The sequence below is a fragment of the Danio rerio genome, chromosome 15 (assembly GCF_052040795.2).
Source record: "Danio rerio strain M-AB ecotype USA chromosome 15, GRCz13ab, whole genome shotgun sequence".
In the NCBI taxonomy this organism is placed as follows: Eukaryota; Metazoa; Chordata; class Actinopteri; order Cypriniformes; family Danionidae; genus Danio; species Danio rerio.
This window is the reverse complement of record NC_141035.1, coordinates 24524231-24545008: the sequence shown is the minus strand read 5'-3', so window position 1 is coordinate 24545008 and position 20778 is coordinate 24524231. Positions and strand designations below refer to the sequence as shown.

Here is a 20778-nt window from a genome sequence, read left to right as displayed (position 1 = left end):
AGAAACCCTCAGAAATAATAAGCAATAACAAAATAGCTTCATGCTCTTCCAACACAAATCGATTAAGTTAACTAACTAAATCAACTAATTTTACAAACTAAAGTGGAATGAAGATAAAACAATTAAGTTGCCCCCCACCTCCAAAAAACAAAAATTAAAATTCTATTGATTGAGCCCATTTTAGTAGTTCAGTAGTCTTAGTTTAGTAGTTCATTAGTTTAAACAAGTAGCAAAAATAATTTTGAGTGTAATATAAATATTATATATAGAATATTTAGTCATTATTATGATCATTTATTTACAGTGCAGTATGAAATAATTCATTGTTAATGATCTAAGTTGTGCTAACGTACTAAAAATAAGCAGTTATCATTTTACTATTTAAACTAACATAAAGAGGAATAAATACTATAAAAGGAATGTATTACTTGTTGGTATGTTAGTAAATAAGAACGTTATCAAATGTAATCTAATTGTAAAGTGTAACCATTTTGTTCATCCCGTGACATTATTTGTAACCATATTCAATGTCAAAACCTTAGAAAGTGAATTAAGTTTCTTTTTATGAATCATTTGAAATGTAAAATGTTGCATCATCTCCTGGGAATAGAATCATTATGAATACAAGAAATGTGATCAGTTGCCACAAGGTGCGAAACACAGGACGCCAAAAACTTTTGTTGGTTTGTCTCGCATGCGAGCATCAGCTATTGTCTTTGGAGAGCAGCAAACTCAAACACCCCTGCTAAAGGCTAAAGGATCACTTTAGACGGAGTTATGCTGATATCTGACAAACAGCTTTCAATAAAGCATGTACTCTACAATTGTTTGTGCCAAAAAAGCCCCTGAGCTAGAGAACATATTTCACATATTATGCTTCGAAGCGTCACACCATGTTCTCCACTATAAACTGAACTGTAAGAGTTTTCTGGATTCCTGTGTTTTTCAATTTTGTTCTCAGTTCAGATCACTACATATGATCTGCCAGGTGATGAAAAGTCAAGTACACACTGCAGCTAAATTTGATTGTCAGGTCACCCATTCTGTGCTTAATCCTGTTCTGTACACAGTTTATGAGAGCAACATCTGCATTTGTAAACTAAATAGTTCTTATACCCTCTGTAAGTTTCAGGAGCATTAACTGCATTCAAAAACGAGGGTGAGTTTTCTAAATTATCATTCACTTAGTGTGAAGAACAAGACTAAAATCAAATGATGCATCAATGTAGCCATAGTCACATTCAGCTATTTAGTGCTGTTTTTGACCAGATTAATATTGCATCAAACACTTGTGTTCTGCAGTTTGAATTAAAGCACGGACACACATTGTTAACAATTTTTGTAACTTACACGGTATTTAACTGTGATATAAAGTATACTGTAGGACTATTATGCAATAGAATTGCTATGCGCAGCCTTGGGCTGAAAGGGGTCCGGTTCAGGGACCACAAGATTTTATCTCTGTTATTCGCAGATGATGTTGTTCTGTTGGCTTCACCGAACATGGACCTTCAGCACGCACTGGGGGAAGTGGGGGGGGGGCATGGTGCTACAACGGAAAAAGATGGTTTGCCATCCCCAGGTTGGAGAAAAGACCTTACCCCAGGTGGAGAAGTTCAAGTATCTTAAGGTTTTATTCACGATTGACGGCCGGATAAAACGTGAGATTGACAGGCAGATCGGTGCAGCGGCAGCAGTAATGCTGTTGATGTACCGATCCGTTGTGTTAAAGAAGGAGCTGAGTCGAAAGGCAAAGCTCTCGATTTACCGGTCAATCTCCATTTCTACTCTCAACTATGGTCATGAGCTTCGGGTCATAACCAAAAGGAGAAGATCTCTGATACAAGAGGCTGAAATGAGTTTCCTTCGCAGGGTGGCATGGCGCACCCATCACCTGGAAGGAGCTCGGAGTAGAGCCGCTGCACCTCCACATCGAGAGAAGTCAGCTGAGGTGCCTTGGGTATCTATTTCGGATGCATCCTGGATGCCTAAAGCAAGGGAGGCGTTCCAGGCATGTCCCACTGTAAGGAGGCCTGAAAGATAACCCAGGACAAGCTGGAGGGACTGTGTCTCTCGGCTGGCCTGCTAACGCCTCGGGATCCCCCCGAAGGAGCTGAAGGAAGTGTCTGGGGAAAGGGAAGTCTGAGTTTCTCTCCTGAGATTGCTGTCCCTGCGACCTGGCCCTAGAAAAGCAGATGAAAATGAATAAATGAATTGTAAAAATTACAGTATATAGTTTACAGTATAGATAAATAGTGCTGTAAATATAAATACAGTGTTTTTGCTGCAATTGTCTCACAGTAGTGTTTCTCAATTCTGGTTCTCGCCCCGTTTTTAAAAACACCATAAAATGGAGCCCGAAGACACCTATTAAAGATGCATCCGGAAAAAAAAGCTTATGTCCATGGTAGTTATATTTAGAAAGAAAGAAAGAAAGAAAGAAAGAAAGAAAGAAAGAAAGAAAGAAAGAAAGAAAGAAAGAAAGAAAGAAAGAAAGAAAGAAAGAAAGAAAGGAAGGAAGGAAGGAAGGAAGGAAGGAAGGAAGGAAGGAAGGAAGGAAGGAAGGAAGGAAGGAAGGAGGAAAGAAGGAGGGAAGGAAGGAAGGAAGGAAGGAAGGAAGGAAGGAAGCAAAGAAGTGAAGAAGAGAGGAAAAGAAAGAAAGAAAGAGCCAACCATAGCAAAGGCTATATAACTGTAATGAAAAATGCAAGAAACAAATGCATAGTTGGTGTTTAGGGAATTAGGGAATTCACACAGTAGCCTATTTAAATTTGCGTGTCACTATACTGAAAATCGGACAGATTTAGACAGAATCCTTCAAGACTGCTATAGTGTAAAGTTTCACTACATTCATAAACCATTGTTCATAAATGTATACGGCAACACCACTGGCATATTAATGTATAACAACTCAGGCCTATTTTGATTTAATCATTTAATTGTAGCATAAATATTTGGGTCAGAACCAAATAGTCAAATGTGTGATTTTGTGTTGTGTTCCACCTCATGGCACCAACATCCTATAATTATACATGGTTGGGAAAAACATTTTAATCAGATTAATTTATGAATCCTCTTCAGCACTGTAAAAACATATTCTGCGTATTCACACGGTGCAAGGAAACCCACTTTGTAAAGAGCAAAACTCTTTTGTCAAATATTCAAGATTAATTGCCTTAAGTCCCTGCAATGCTTTTTTTTCATTTGGTGTTTTGTGACATTTTACCCCTAGAAAATAAAAAATAAAAAAGAACTCTTCAGAACACATACAACAGTACTAGTACAATACTGCCGCCTGCTGGTCCAGAAAATGCCATTGTAGAAATGTGGAACTCTTCTCTCAGATATTACAAGAATCAGTCTGTATGTTAAGTGCTCATATCTGTGCAGGTGCAATAACTACTCTCCTGTATGCAGGTTGTAGAAAATGCATTGCATTCAGTGAGATTAACTTTAATGTCCATTTTATATGCATGTGCAATAAATATGCATGCAGTAGCAGCCACACAAGCTGAACATACATAAACAAACCGCACACTTTGCATATGCTACTGTAGATTATTTCAGGGTAAAACCTCACAACCTCAAAAATGACAGGAAGTCTAACGGAATAAAAAGTTTTAATAATAGATTTTACTCTGAAAATGGGCATTTTAATTTCCAAGCAACGGTTAGTTTCACTCCTCTAACACACTGCTGATCGAATTAATCAATGTATCATACATTGAAGCTTAATGATATATTTACTAAACACTAAAAAAAGGAAAACTTCTTTTTTCATTTTGGCCACTCGTTAACTTGAATGACTTGAATTAACTTAAAATAACAACATGAAAGCATAGATCCATCCTGACTTGTGTAAACGGTTCAGGTTGCAATGGTGTGGGGGATATTTGCCACAGCCTACCCGAGTATTGTTGCTGACCATGTCCATACCTTTATGACCACAGTGTGCTCGTCTTCTGATAACTACTTCCAGCAGGATAACGCACCATGTCATAAAGCGCAAATCATCTCAGATTGTTCAGATTCTTGAACATTACAATGAGTTCACTGTACTCAAATGGCATTTACAGTCACCAGACCTCAATCCAATAGAGCACCTTTGGCATGTGGTGGAACAGATTAGCACCATGGATGTGCAGCTGAGAAATCTGCAGCAACTGCATGATGCTATCATGTCAATATGGTACAAAATCTCTGAGGAATATTTCCAGTACCTTGTTGAATCTATGCCACGAAGGATTAAGGCAGTTCTGAAGGCAAAAGGGGGCCCAACCCAGTACAGGTAGGGTGTACCTAATAAAGTGGCCAGTGATAATAATTTTGTGGTTGCGCAGAGAAAATGTATTTGTACTACACTCAATTAATTACTTTTGCTGTTTATTAACACTACTTATTTAAATGAAGTTAAGTTAAGGGGATTAAGTTAACTTAATCGGTTAATGTTGGGACAACATGAAGGAATCATATGGAACCCAGCGTTTTTTTACAGTCTTATGCTATAAAGTCTTGCTGAAAAAAACATTGTCCTAAAATAATGTATGACCAGACTACAATCAAAGTGTAGGTTCTATAGCGCATATACCCATCACTGTATTTTACACAAGTCCCTATTTTTTTACACAGAAATGAAGGGCACAATGTCTTACTATATGGGGCACTACATTAGTAAACAATAGCTTTATTTTAGCAAAATTACAAGACTATGTTCAAGATACCAACTGCTAGACAACTTGCTCGACATGCATATTACAGATGGTATCACTGACTTCAAGGGGCAGAGTTTTAAAAAAGAATTCACATGCAGGCAAAAAAGTTTCAAAAATGAAGAATAATAAAAACCCTCATATTCTAGCATATCGTATATGTCATGTTACAACGATACTCAAGAAAAATGGGAACATTTAAACCAAAATAATGTAAATAAAGCCATTAAAACAATAGGATTCTGGCAATAGGGATGTTTTCAAGAGGTTTCATTGCAAACGGTATAAGCTGAGAAGTTAGTGATTCTGAATGGAAGTGGCTTGAACATAATAAAAGAGACATGACAGGCAGCATTGAGTGAGGAGGGGCAATGAGTCTGGGCGGCTTGCCAGAGATCAGCACAAACAAACTACACATGCAGTGCCACTGGCCTGATGACCTCACCCTTATTTCTCCAAAACCGCAGAACATCTGCAGGATCTGTTCCCCATAATAGACCACAAGGATTTCATATGTATGTATGGGATTACACATTGTAACAGTAGCAGGTTGCCTTTTCTGAAAATAACATGCAAGTGGGGTTCTTTTAACAGCCAGAAAGTTTTACAAGGTATATTTCTCAGCTCAAGCTCTCTATAATGAATTTATTTTCTTTGTCAGGTCAAGGGGGAAATGTCTGGAAATGAAAAAGAACCAAAAAAACAAACCACAAAGATGAAGAGGAAACAGGCTGTTGTTAAAAAAAAGAGCTTCCTTTCCGGACTGGCTTCCTATTCCTGAGGATAGTTTGTGTAGTGTGTGTCTGACTGTGAGCTGGCCGGGTCAGCAGCAGTGACTGAGCTCCACTGACTTGCACACTCCAGTCAACCTCATAAAATGTCATCTTACTTCCTCTGTCAGTTTGCAAGCAAGCCAAACAAAATTGATCCCTCTCCACTTTGTCTGAACAGATTTTATATTTCTGTAAACTTCAGTGATTTACAAATAGTGACTGATGTTGATAGTGATACAGGAAAAGTATAAAACCACACTGAAAGTTGATGCAGACCACAAGACCAGGCATAGAGAGTCCATTTTTAGAAGTTGAGATTTATAACACCTAAAAGCAGAATAAAGTCATTATTCCACTGATGTGTGGTTTCTTGTGTTATGGCAATATTTGATTGAGATAAATCTACATGAATATCTTGAATCTGAAAGTTCAAAATATCTAAATATTAAGAAAATTGCCTTTAAAGCAGAGCAAATAAAATTTTTAGCAATGCAAAATCTAAGCAAATCAAAAATTAGTTTGTCATAGGCTATTTAAAATAAAAACACAACATATCTGAATGGATCCTGATGTTCACATAATATTGTAAAGAGTTTTGGCATAATTTTGGCTAATTGTTGCCAAAAATATACTAATGCAATATATGCAAATTAATATTAAAATTAATGAAAATTAATTCATTTATTTTAAACAAAAGAATCATAAAGCTCTTCATACGAAACAAATTTCACCATGGTCGAAATTGAGCTGGATGAAACTCAAGCTTATTATTTCCCCCACCCCATTACCACACACAAAAAATGTCTATTACTTCAACTTATTTCATAAAGAAAAGCAATAATATGATAATTTAAAAAGTCTCTTCTTCGGTCCATTTGCCACATTTCATGAGTGAACACAGATATTTGACTAAATAGAATATGCGTATTTGGTGTGCGGTGCGGGGAGAGGCAACAGCAATTATTCAGTTTAATTGATCGTGAATTAAACTTGTTTAAACAGTTTTTTTAAAAACTTACATCTAAATCTATTCACAAAAATGGCTAATTTAGTTTAAATTTTTGCATATAAGTCAGTTAGAACTTGTTTTATTTCATTTCTGAATGTTCATTGATTCATTCATTTTCTTTTTGGCTTATTCCCTTTATTAATCAGGGGTTGCCACAGCGGTATGAACCGTCAACTTTTCCAGCACATGTTTTAGGCAGCGGATGCCTTTCCAGCCGCAACCCAACACTCGAAACACCCATACACTCTTGCATTGACACTTATACTCTACAGACAATTAAGCTTATTCAATTCACCTATACCGCATGTCTTTGGACTGTGGGGGAAACTGAAGCACCCAGACGAAGAGAACATGCAAACTCCACACAGAAATGCCAACTGACCCAGCTGAGGCTCAAAGCAGCAACCTTCTTGCTGTAAGGCGATCGTGCTAGCCACTGTTAAATATTAAAAAATACTTTAAATAAATTAAATACTATTTATATTTTTTATTTAAATACCTTTTAACATGCAGTTTTACAATAATAATAGTCTGCAGAGAAAAAATATCTAGAGAAAGAGTTTGTTTTGAGTTTCAATGCTAGGGCCCCATAACTGGAAATGCTTTGGCCCCCAAATCACTAAGTCCACCCCTGCCATTATACATATAAATAAATACATTTGTAAAATAAATAATTAAATAAATTAAAACAAATTGGTTATAGATTCATTAAATAATGTATTGTTGACTTATTTTTAAGAAGTAACTAAATCACTAACAAACACAAGGTAAAAAAAAAACTTAATACATTTGTTAAAAAATACAAATTGGTTAAATTCATCAAATAATTTATTATTAGCTTAGCTATGAATTAAATTAGCAAAAAAGTAACTGTAGAAAAAAGGCTACTTCAGAACACTATTTAAGTACACACGCAAAGAGTGGGAGCACTAAACCAGCTGCAGTTGTTTCTGCTAGCAAGAGGCACTTGAACGGAGACTCAAGCAGCCTCTTTTTGCCAGCATTCGTTTCGTCTGACAGCGGCGGGACGTTACCAGGATCTAGAAAGAGTCGAGGCAGTCGCACGCCCTTTGAAACTATGTAGAGATGGAGTTTATGAAACTGATCGGAACTGTTTTGGCAGTTTGTTTCCATCCCAGCTGCGCGTCAGGCGCTTTCGGTGGTGAGTTTGTGATTATTTATATAAAATGTCCGTTCTTGCACAGCGACACTCAAATGAACCAACTCGCGGTGAAAAAACACAATAGTTTATACAAATGCGTTCTCGTGGTATATAAATACGACAGCTGAACCCTAAACTTCTTAAATAAAGGTTTCTGAAGCTTTTGTTGTGTAGAACTACATTTAATAACGTATAACAACCAGCGGCGCAACACATGTACAGTAACTAGCGCTTCTTTGGGTTTTCTTTGTAAGTACAGTGGTTTGTTAGTGTAGTTTTCGGATTCATAAGTGGGTCGCAGCTGTTTATTAGTCCGGGAGGATATGGCTGATGGCTGACTGTCGTACACATGACTCTGCTTAAGAGGATTTTCCGCCTGACAGTTTGTGGAAGTTCTGGATTCTTCCTCTCTTTGGGCACATAATTCTCCTCGCCAATTTTCCTACAACAGTATTCCTTTAATTACTTCAACACTGATACCAGTTTATGTGTTTGGTTTGCAGATCAGAGGATATGCAGGAGAGGGACAGAGAAGCCCTGCTATAAGATCACACACTTTCAGGACAGCAGGCTCAGAGCCAGCTTCGAGGCAGCCCGACAGAAGTGCTGGGAGGAGGATGGAGAGCTGCTCAGCATCGAGACCGAGAACGAGCAGCGTCTGGTGGAGAGATTTGTGCAGACGCTCCGGGCCTCCGATGGAGACTTTTGGATAGGGCTACGGAGGAGCTCACAGTATAATGTTGATTGTTCTTCACAGTATTACTGGCTGGATTATAGTCAGTCCACATTTAGGTAGGTCGGAGATACAGCATCCTTAATCCTTTCTGTTATTGTTTTTAGTTTAGTTTAAGTTTGGCATTAACAAGTAAAATCATTGCCATTATTTACATACGAGCAGTGTCGGAGAAAGATACTTTGCAAAGTAATGCTCTACAATATTCTGTTACTCCCCCAAAAAGTAACTATTGTCTTACTTTGTTACTTTTTATGGGAAGTAATGTGTTACATTACTTTTGCATTACTTTTTCTGACCTGGCTTGATCTGTTTCATAACTTGCAGGGTTTTCTTCTTCTTCTTTTTTTTATTAGATGAGCTCTGCTGTTAACAACACACTGTATAACCTTCATTCACCTTTAAAACAAACACATAAAAACTTTATGTAGGACGTTATCTTCGGAGAACTTCTTGACCCTCAGAGCTATACATGCTGTATTATAGGCCCATAGCCAGCCTGGTAAAAGGGCTGGTTCTTATTTAAATGTGAACTTTTTTGCAGTTATTCGCCTCATTTTCAATTTAATTATGAGGTTTGAATAGGTTGCGTTTTAGTGAAATTTTAAGCACTATTTTTTGCTGGATTAGCTTGTTGGTTGGTAATCATAACCACATTTTTGATCTGCCAAAAACATTTCATGAATGAAGAAGTATGAGAACAATATTTATTTTTCAAATACACATATATTACATTGTATGTCATTAGAAACAAAATAGGAATCTGTTAAAGTTTTTAATTAAAAACAAGCCTATTGTCAATTAAATAACATCAATTTAAATAGCAAGCTGGCCAGCACATTTAATTTTCCTCAGTCACACTGAAGCGACAGCTAACACAGGATTCCGCTTAGTGTTATAGCCATCTTTGATGGATTATTTTCACAATTTATTATGGAATAGCAGTCAAAATAGATCAAATGAGCTCATGTATGGGACAAATTATGGACCTTTGTCAGTGAGGGGAGGGCTTTTAAAACACTCAAACCCCCCATGGCTACAGGCCTGTAATAATGAAAGTTTAAAGCATTGAATTTAATACTTTTGTACTTTTTGTCTTATTAAAAACTAAACTCACTGTCTATTCAGATAATACTCTTTTCCTTTCTTCCATTTATTCAAAACAGTGTTGCCAGATTGGGCGGTTTTGAATTTGATTGTGTGGGTAAAAAATGGCATAGGCGGGTTGACAAAAATTGGGCAGTTTTGAAACGTAATTTTTTTATGCAACTAATTTAACAAAACACACCTGTGTGCTCCTACTCCATTCAGTTAGTAGTGACCAGTGCATAGTGCAAACAGCTTGGGCCCATGCACCCGCAAGAGGGGTGAAGGAAAGTTGTATTAAAATCGGACTCTCGGATAGATCTGACTCCCCTTCATGTACACATGCATCACACAGCGCCTGCAGTTACTCAGCGGTTTATCATGACATTTTCATTGATTTTTTTTTTCCGCAATTGGCAGCAAGAACAAACATACAGTAGAAGTGTTGTCTGATTGACAAGCAGCACCTAATTATGTTCAAAAGAATTTTAAACACCAATTGGGACAAATTTATACACCAATTCGAAAGTAAAACATACTCTAATTGGTACTGCAATCTGCACACAACATTAAGCGCAGTGTGTGGGTGAAAGGAGGGCAGTATTTTGATGTGCTCCAGTTGTGTTGTGGTTCTGTGACTGCTGGTGTTGGTTGCTGTATGGCTAAAAATTATGACAGTCAACTAGGTTTATTTAGATTAAAATTTAAATTAATAAAATATTTTGGGCGTTTGTTTTTGTGCATTTGTGTGTGTGTGCTTTTGAACAGATTTGGCCTGGAAAACTCAGCTATATCTGGCAACACTGGTTCAAAATAATGAAAATATTTCCATTGCAGAAATGTAAGGCTCGGCCATTTTCCTTTCTGTCTGTTTCTGCATTCTCTCATTGTGTGCGGGATTCAACATGACTATGTTCATTTTAATTGAGCAATTTATTATTTGAAAAGTAAATTAACTAAACTAAAAAGTAGCTTGCATAACATTTTTTTAAAGTGACTCAAAGATTATTACTTAATTTTAATGCATTACTTTACTTGTTACTTAGAAAATTAATATTATTACATAACTTGTGTTTTTTGTAATGCATTACCCCCAACACAGGGCAGGAGCTTCTTTCTTTAGAAAAAATTCTTTGGTTGCAGTTACAATGATGGTTGGCTGAAGCTAAAAGAGGACAAATATAAAATAATAAAAGGGACTTTTATACTAGTGCTGTTATTGACAACTAAAAGAAAAGCTCAACACTAACTGCTGAAATCTGACATAAAATACAACTTAAATAATAAACAAAAAAGTAATTCCATTTAAAATATCAAGTAAAATCTTACTTTTCCTACTTGAAGTTTTTGTCTTGTTTCTGGTCCAAATTTATATAAAAATGTAACCAAGAACGATTTTCTGGACAAGTAAAAAATATTGCTTTGTTTTCAGATATAACAAGTCAAATTTTAATTGAATTATTCTTAAAACAAACAAAGTAATCTTTATAATAAGGTAAGTAAAATACACTCATTTCAAACCTGTTTGGCATATTATTAACTTGTTTTGATTAAAAACTCACTTAATTTTGACTTACTATTTCTAAAAACAATTTTTTTTCTACTGTTCTAGAAAACACTTCCTTATTTAAGAAATTTTAGATATTTAGACTAGAAACAAGACAAAAACACTAAGAAAACTAAATTTTACAGTGTTAAAATAAAAACGAATGTAAAAAAATAAATAAAAATAAGGTAATAAATGTTATGTTTAATTTTCAGAAATTGGTTAGTGGCAGAGCCCTCGTGTGGCCTTGATCAGTGTGTGGCATTATTTTACCGGCCCTCATCTTCTGCTGGCCAGAAGGAGCACAGTCTGTTTAAGTGGACTGACTACAATTGCAATTCCAAGAACAATTTCATCTGCAAGTACTCAGATGGTAAGTTTTTTATGTTAATGTTAGCTGTCACATTAAGATATTTAATAGTCAACTGATTTGAAGCAAGCATCTCTCAGTGTAAACAGGTTATGTAATTGGACTTAAAATGTAAACTCTTGCGCCTCCTGTATGTGTTTAGAGAAGCATCCTGTCCCCACTTCTGGAGGAAATATCACTACACACACAGGTAAACAAAGCTTAAGCTTCATCTGGTGTGCTTGCTACCATTTTATGACACAGTAATGGTGATTTTCTGCTTAATTTATTAATATATGGTATTTTTATATGAGAGTATCTCAAAATTACGGTGAGATTTTATCATTTGAAAGTAACTTTAGTCTACATTAAATTAAAAAGTAAAGCATACTTCAGTAATAAAATTAACAGCACAAATTGTTTTTAGTATTTAAAAATCTGATTAAATATCAGATAAAAATTACAATAAAATAAATAACAAATGTTAACAAAAATTAATACACTAGCTGTGACACTTGCCAAAATAAATTTACAGTGACTATTATTTATTTAAATACACAATATTTAATATTAATGACTACCTTAAAATGTTATGACAGAGGTTTTTGGGATAAAATATTATTATAGTAGCATATAAACGTGGTCACTGTGTAAAATGTAACCCAGGGCCACAAAAGAACCATAATGTTTTCATGCAATTATGATTTATTGATCATCCAAAAGCTGAATAAAATCTTTCCGTTGATATTTGGTTTGTTATGATAGGACAACATTTGGTTGAGATCCAACTCTGGATTCTGATGGTAAAAATTGCAGATATTAAGAAAATTACCTTTAAATTTCTTAGTTATGAATATTACTAATCTAAATTTTAGAGTTTTAGAGTAGGAAGTTTACAAAATGAAGATAATGTTCAATTATCACAAAGATAAATATTCCAAAGATTTTTGGCATAATAGAAAAATCTATTATTTTCACCCATATCATTTTGGGGGTTATTCCTAAACCTGTGCAAAACAACACTAATTTGCTTATTCTTGTAATTACATGGCAATAAGTAGTAATACTGTTCTGCTTTTTGATGCTTCACGGAGGAAAGAATCCTTAAAATGGTTTGATAGTGTGTAAACAGAATCAGAATATCAGAATAATATTTTAATGTGAATTTTCCTTTAAAAGACTTCACATTTTATACATACATTTAATAGTTGTTGTCATGACCTCTAGTGGTGGAAGTGGAGTTTTACAATTAATCAAAATAGACGCGTTTTAGAAAGAAATATGATAGGATAATTCAACCAAAAATTTATAATGTATTGTTTATTTACTCAAGATATAGGTGACTTTTTCTTCCTTAGAAAATGTTCAAAATGCATAGCTAAAACTGTGGTCCTTGTTGATAAATAGAATGTTTACAGCTAATGATGATGCATTGAGGACTTTTTCAACATTACTATTAATGCATTGCCTGCAAGCGATCAAGATTTAAATTTTTGGGTGAAATATAATATTATAATATTATAAATGCTTCATTATTCATAATTATGATTATTATCTACTTATCTTTAGGTATCATTGACTTTACTCTGGTGCCAAAGCACCCGCCAATTACAGTGGACAATGACAGCATAAAAACTGAACTCTCAGAGTCTTCAGGTAATTAATTAACAATAAATTATAACCAAAATCCGCCCCTAAATGTCATAATTTGATTAGTAAGAGTGGAAGTACAAGTAATTTTGTAATAACATATTCATAATAATTATATTATTAATAAATAAAATCATATTATTTAACTGATTTTATTAGCAAATATGTTTTAACTTTTACAATTTATTAACAATTATGTTTTAACTCTTAGTTTCTATTTCAGAAGACAAAATCAATATTTACTACACTCTCTTTGCCATTCTGCCTTTAATGCTGCTTCTGATCTTGGTGGTGTCTGGGGTCTTCTGTTACAAAGTCATGACAAAGAGGTGTGTAGTGCAATGCAGACATTTCTATCAAATCATCTTCATGAACTACATTACCCTGACATATAATATACTGTACGTTGTGGCTGTGTCTTTGCAGGAGAAAAGAGCAGAATGAAATCTACGCTGTGCCAGGACAGTGGGTGCGTCCTTTAGCACCAAAGAGCCAAGCTGATTATAAACACACAGACAATTTCAACCAGTGTGGAGCTCATCTGGAGTACATGAGCTCTGAGATTAACAGAACATTTAGTGTGCCATCAAGCAGTCAGTTTGAGGAATACGAAAATGTCCAGAGCACCACAACGCAGTGTGGTTTTGTCACAAATGACATCTATGAGACTTGCCGGAGCGCATCGCGTGTTGAGGCCGGATGGGTAGAGAATGACATCTACGGATAGTTAAACAGTGTACAGTGAAGCCCATACCTCCCGTTTTACATGTACAATAAGATATGTGTACAGATCTGCAATTTTTTAATCGGCACAATATCCACACTGCCAATCTTTCTAAATTTGCCCACTGTCCATATGATACAATTGTCATTATCAGGAGGGTCCTGTAGTACAAACAGTTGCGACAGACTGGGCAGCAGTCGAAAACAAGTGGAAAAGGCAATATAAGACAACATGTTAAATCAGAAGACCAAAATTAGTGCTGCAATAAATTAAAAAGCATTTGTGCAAGGAGAAAAAAGAAGAGTTTCAGAAAGTGGCATCATTTAAACAAAGTGTTTAAGGAGTACACAGATGTTTTCAGAGGAAATGTCCTGCAAACCATAAAACTCAGTGGTGGTTGAAGTATAAAACAGCTGCGCTTAAATATATTTTGAAACCTGTGTGGACATGGCTGTGCGTAAAAGGATGCTGTATGTGGAACTGCATATTTCACTACATCAGGTAAAGACAATATGTGACAAAAGAAATTTGTCTGAATTTATCACAGTACACTGTACTGTACAGTCCACTGACCCAGCTGGAAAAGAGAAACTGAAGTTGTGAAATAACAACAAACTACTGAAGACAGCAAAAACAACAGATGTGTATGTGAGAAGAACAGAAGACTCCTGAAACTCAAAAAGGACAAAGACATTTTATCACTCTTAAAGAGATAGTTCACTCGAAAAATTGTATTTACTTACCCTCAGGGCCAGTGAAGATGTGGGGGACTTTTTCTTGAGTTGAACAAAAAATAAGATTTCTTATTAGCTGAATAGCCATTCCTTGGTGATTCATAAAATGTAAGGCCCAATCCCAATTCTGCCCCTTAGGAAGGACTAGATAGCCCTTGAAACAGAGATTTTCCAGGGACACAGTCAAAACCAAGTGGTATAAAAATTTCCCACAATACACCATCTACAAGGTGATGGCTGCACACGGAAGTCAGGAGATGCATAAATTTGTATTTTTGTCACATTTATGAATTTTTTTTGTCACGTTTACGGAGCATATGTTTTAATCCATTCATAATGGCATTCGTGTTTTACCATCATGCTTAAAAAAAACGCTAAAATAAAAGCCGCTAAATTTCGCTATCTATAATCTCTATTGATAAATCCTGTAGAGTTGTCCCACAACATACTTTCACATCTGTAACTCGATGACACTCAAATACCCAGTCAGAAAAATCTAGTGATCGGGAATAAGCTTTTTACAGTGTCTGGTATAATGTTAATTTTGTTTTCGTGTGTTTACATAGATGAATATGGCCACAGTATAAATGCACAGCACAGTTAGTAGCTTATTAGTAGCTTATTGCCACATTATATCGTTATGATTACATGATATGGTTGCCTCATTCACATGGGGTGTCAGCGTCAATGCTTCCCATTCATTTGAAAGGGTAATGTCAGGCATTGCCAAACTGCATTGTGGATCCGTCGGCACTGCTTCTGTGGCGTTGCTCGCTGCAGAAGTTGGGACTTTGTCAACTTTTCAAGCCCCAACGGAAGCGTCAGCCAATCAGATTGCTGTATGAAAATAGACCAGCTCAGACAGTAGCTGATTACGGACTAATTTCATTGGCTGACTCTGCTATGACGATCGGGTCAGCCCCAACTTCAGACACGCCCTCTGGAAAGTGTTGACGCTTGTGAAGTCCCATGTGAATGCACCGTTAGCGGTAAATCTGAAAGCCCTTTCCCTTCACACTCTGTTTCAAAGGCCAAGGGGAAGGGGTATGGGTACAAAAATAGAATTAAGATTGGATCTAAGTCAATGTGTTACCCATTTTTGAGATATAGTCAACACTACACAAAACTCAACAATAGGCATGGCTCCCTTGAACCGAGCATGGACGCGATTGTCACCCCATCTGGAGTTCCCCCAACTGCCAACACTCAAATTGCATTTTTGCATTTCTCTACATTCTTGCATCATCAATGTGACTGTTTAGAACAGGGATGGGCACATCGGTCTTAGAGGGCCCCTGTCCTGCAGAGTTTTGCTCCAACACTAATCAATCATACCTGAACATGCTAAACAGTGTCTTCAAGATCACTAGAAATCTACAGGCAAGTGTGTTTGATTAGCTTTGTAGCTAAACTCTGTAGGACAGTGGCCCTCCAGGACTGAAGCTGCTCATTCCTGGTTTAGAAGAAAACAGGAAGAGAAGCGTTCTCAATCAGTACAATAGAGATCACTTTAGTTATATCGTTGTGTATTATTTTGAGTCATTTGGGACACAGTGACACCTGGCCAGATATTTTGATGAAACATATTCAACACTTTTGATGCTTATAGATTTTTACAAACATTATCTTGCTGCATGTATTAGGAAGTTTGATAAAGGTGGCAGCTAAGGTACAGTGAAGAGCTTGCATCCTTGATAAACTATGACAGTTTTCATTTATTGACAACTGACAAGTAAGGATGAGTTAGTCCTTGATCACACTGAACACACTTTTTTAGTTGAAGGCTCCTTTTTCAAACCTTTTTACTTATGGCTGCGATTGCTTTGCACGCTGCTTATACATTTTAACCGCATGTTGCACCTCATGTTTTTGCCGTTGCGCTCTGGGTGCCTGCAGTTGAAAAGTAAACTCTTAAGCGGAAAAGTGTGCTACATCAGTTGCGTCTTTTTCATTCTTTAAACAAATTAAAGCAGAAACTGGGTTTCCGTCAAGTGACAAAAATGTTTTTGCTGTCAAGACGACTACAGAGACTTTTAAAGATGGAGGAGAGACTTGTGGTCACTGTTTTTAGTTATCTGTAGTTGCATGATTTCACAAATCTTGAATATCGCAATAAGGGGCGTCATGGTGGCACAGTGGGTAGCACGATCCCCTCACAATAAGAACCGACTGGTTCAGCTGGCATTTCTGTGTGAAGTTAGCATGTTCTCCCTGTGTTCGCCTGGGTTTCCTCCGGGTGCTCCGGTTTGCCCCACAGTTTAAAACATGCGCTATAGGTGAATTAGATAAGCTATTGCACAATACACAGCTAATTCAGTCGTTGCCTAGCGAGATAAAAAGCGCACTGCACTTGTCAACATGAACAGCACAGTGCACCTCGCATTCTCAGAATGGAAAAGCAAATTGATGCGGTTACCCTCTTATAAATCCATACAGGATTCATATGGAAGAGTCCCTAAACAGTGACATTGCGTCATTGCTTTCACATTGAGCCCAACCGATCCAACTTTTGGCCTACCAATTCCAACTGGGTCAGGGCTGGCCAATCATATTGAAGCACTCACACTAGTCAAACAAACTGGGAAACCTCAGCAACAAATAATCAGAAGTCACAGGGATTGATTTGAACTTACTTGTATGTTTATTTATAATCTCAAAAATGGGTGACCATTGGCTTGCATTATACGAAGCATCAAGGGTTTAGCAAAAAATGTATTTACTTATTTACTGTTATACAAAAAATAGAAAAAAGTCATCTACATCTTTTGTGGCTTGAGGATGAGTAAATTAACTGTACATTTTCACCTTTAGGAGAACTATCCCTTTAACTTTGGAGAGAAAAGGCTCAGTGGATGAATCTTCAATGTGTCGAGCACCTGTGTTTTTTCAAGCTATCAACTGGAATATACTTTGGAAGGCCAAACTTTGCACGTACCCTAATGTCAGATACACACAGCCCCGTTTTACACCTAATATGTAGTTCTCGATAGTAAGGGTGTGTGATATCGACAAGAAATGACATCTCAATCGATTTTCAATGTTGTGTAATATGGGAGCTCCATATTCAGATCTGTTGTTTAACATGCCCACAACTGGAAATAAATAGCACAGACATTCATGTAGTGTGGAAAGAACAATGATCTGATGACTATGAATTTTCTGCATTTAAAAAAGTAAAGTAAAGGTAAAGTATACTGACCTCTGTCCCACTAGTGTTTGATCTCATCTCCCGTCTGTATGTCTGCTCTTTGATGTGCACTGTGTGACCTGGAGTGAAGGACGGGGAAACCCACAGGGGTTTGATGTAGTACTGTAATGTAAAAGCTCAGATTGCCACAACTGGCTATTCAGTGAATCATAAAGGTGTCATCGGCTTGTGAGAGCTTCCTCTGTAAAAACTGACATCCTGGAACATTTAGGAAATTCACAAAACAGTGCACTGACCTCTCAGCCCATCTCAACAACATCCTCATGTGGCCTCTATAAAGATGCCTAATGTACTGTTGTTCCCTTGTTTTTGAAGGATCTGTAGGTGCATAGAGCCATTCTGAAAAACAAAAATATATCAGAATGAATGTAGAGACGGCAACTCTTATAGCAGACCTTTTCTACCAGATGCCGAACTTGCCATCTTCGGCTTCTCAGAAAATACATATTCTCTGCCTCAAACAATACGAGAGTCTTTGATGCAAGGCATGCTGGTGGCTAAAAGACTTAATCACCTTTACCCCTCTCATTGCAGAACTGGATTTCTGATGTGATGTCTGTTATTCAGATCGAATGACTTAGATCTTTAAGGACTAGCTCCATAAGAAGATTTTGGCTACTTGGGGTCAATTTATTGATTTATTTGACAAATCTATATCTCAAGGACAATTCAGTGACCTCTCTAAGGTTTAAATTATATTCCCTCTCAAGTTTGATGGTATGTTTTGTGACTATGATGCATTTTTTGTTGTTGTCGTGTCTTTCTTGTGTGTTGTCCTTTATATTGTCCTTTGTATGTCTACAGTACGAGCCAATGTTTGTTCTTGTTCTGCGTATATAAACACTGAAAAACCCAACAGCCAACTATATCAAATGAAATGAGTGTAGTTAACTCAAAATTGACTGAGAGTTAATTCTACTCATTTGAAAATAGTTTTGAACTCCGTGTTGAAGGTAATGAGTTAATAAAATGCCTCATTACTTCAACTTAAATGGAGTAAGTTCACAGTACTCATATAGATTTAAAGATGAGTCATTTATTTTATGTCAAATGGTTTGAAGAAATCTGTTTCCTCAAACAGTTAGAGTTGCCTTAACTTACTGGGTTTTCACAGTACTCCGTTGGTTTAAGTTCTCTTCATTAATTGGGTTTTACTGTGCTGAAAAAGCTTTGTTTACTCAAATGGATTAAGTTCACAGTACTCATTAGCATTAGTTTTTGAACTTAATTGGGTTTTTTTTAATCGGCTTCCTCAAATGGTTTGACTAACCTTAACTTATTGGGTTTTACAGTGTATGTCAAAAGTTTGGGGTTTTTAAATCTTTTAAAAAAAGTTTATTCTGCTCATCAAAAATACAGTACAAATTGTAAAACTGAGAAATGGTATTGCACTATGAAATAACAGTTCAGGCGAGGCAGTGGCGCAGTAGGTAGTGCTGTCGCCTCACAGCAAGAAGGTTGCTGGATCGCTGGTTCGAACCTTGGCTCAGTTGGCGTTTCTATGTGGAGTTTGCATGTTCTCCCTGCCTTCGTGGGGCAACCCCGGATTAATAAAGGGACTAAGCTGACAAGAAAATGAATGAATGAAAATAGCAGTTCAAAAGTAGTTTAAAATTTAATTTAAGAATTTATTCCAGTGATTTTGATGATGATTTTTCAGCTTGATTACTTCAGTCTTCAGTCTCAAGATCCTTCAGAAATCACTCTAATATTAATTATTATTGATATTTTTATTATTAATATTATTATTAAAGGTAATAGTGGTAATAAAAGCAATAATGAAGGAGTAATAATTAAATTTGAAACTACATACAATAAGTAATAAATAAATACTCAATAAATAAGTATTTAACATTTTTTTAACATTTAGTAAATGCCAGCTTGGTAAAAAGAATAATAACAAAAAATTAAAAAATTAACATTAAAAAAACTGACCCCAAACTTTTGACCAGTAATAGATAGATAGATAGATAGATAGATAGATAGATAGATAGATAGATAGATAGATAGATAGATAGATAGATAGATAGATAGATAGATAGATAGATAGATAGATAGATAGATAGATAGATAGATAGATAGATAGATTTGTATGTACAAGAAATTGTAACATATTCAATATGCATTTTGCTTTTGGTTATCAAATTATGAATTTTTGCTGTTTTGATTGTAAATAAATGTTGTCTCTGTCCTTATAATAAGATGATGATGATGATAATGACACTGTTTATATTTTAAGTAAAAAGTCAACTTGTTGGTTTTAAGGCAATGGGTTTACTCACTTTTTTAAGTAAAGTGACCAATTGTCTTTTTTTAGTGTAGAAATGTTAGTATCTTTTCCATATTGTTGAATTCAACTCATAAATTCACATTTATTTTAGATGATGAATTTCCAAATAAGTCTGCTACTTCTTAATCTGTACGCTTTAGTAAACTTTTAATTTACTGCAAATAATTTGAAGTGAAAGGTTGGAAATGCAATATTATTCAGTTTGTATAGAAGTTTAATTTTCTTAATACTGCAGTAATGCATTTAGCCAGGAGATGTCGCCACATGATAGACCACAGAAAACATGAATAACTTGCGGCTTTGAGGACATATTTGTTGCACTTATGTCATCATGACTCATGGAGGTGTTCAAGTTTAATTTTTCCGATACAAATCTTGATGTTTTTCTACACTCATACACTCTTGATAATGAGGACTTAATTACTGTAGTGCTGTATAAACTGTTGAGCACTGTATAACACCACTCTAGTTCAGTTGATTCTAGAAAAAAACACTGATGTTAGTAATGGCACTCTCATTTATATGATGATGATGTTATCGGGAAGATATGCGGCACACCTGTTTGATGTCTTCAGGGTTGGGTTATAAACACTTGATCTGTTGCCTTCAAAATGTGATGAGGCTGCTTTAAGGCAGGAGTCCTCAAACTGGGGTTTGGGCACCTCACAAGAAGGTTGTGAATACATGTGGAGTGCAACACATTGTTAAAAAAATAATTATAACAATTTAAATATATTAGTAAATTATGAGTACTTTAAGCAGAAAATGTAATAATGCATTTAAAATTAAGTCATGCGTTTAAAAA

At 35.9% G+C, this 20778-nt stretch overlaps 1 protein-coding gene and 1 long non-coding RNA gene across 7 annotated transcripts in view; one reads left to right on the top strand and one right to left on the bottom strand.

Moving 5' to 3' along the window:
* Positions 1–545: 545 nt before the first annotated feature.
* LOC137487746 (uncharacterized) overlaps positions 546–20778 on the bottom strand; it is a 79233-nt gene continuing 59000 nt past the window's right edge. Inside the window, exons 2-4 of one of the 3 annotated variants that reach the window (XR_015509380.1) lie at positions 17920–18022; positions 17675–17742; positions 546–2183 (exon numbers count right to left, since the gene is read on the bottom strand). This is a non-coding gene — a long non-coding RNA (uncharacterized LOC137487746). Of the gene's footprint in view, positions 2184–17093; positions 17743–17919; positions 18023–20778 lie in introns of those variants that run through there. The other 2 variants (XR_015509378.1, XR_015509379.1) reach the window with 2 other exon arrangements.
* Positions 7488–17673, top strand: laynb (layilin b). 4 transcript variants are annotated; one of them, XM_087284103.1, is made up of 7 exons: positions 7488–7653; positions 8157–8445; positions 11234–11391; positions 11531–11578; positions 12937–13023; positions 13241–13346; positions 13444–17673. In XM_087284103.1, exons 1-7 carry the CDS (start codon positions 7578–7580, stop codon positions 13742–13744), a joined length of 1065 nt encoding a protein of 354 aa, XP_087140229.1. In that variant the 5' UTR covers positions 7488–7577; the 3' UTR covers positions 13745–17673. The 4 variants fall into 4 exon arrangements, with proteins under 4 accessions (XP_087140229.1, XP_087140228.1, XP_087140231.1 ...); XM_087284102.1 differs by having other exon boundaries at positions 13229–13346; XM_087284105.1 differs by lacking the exon at positions 12937–13023.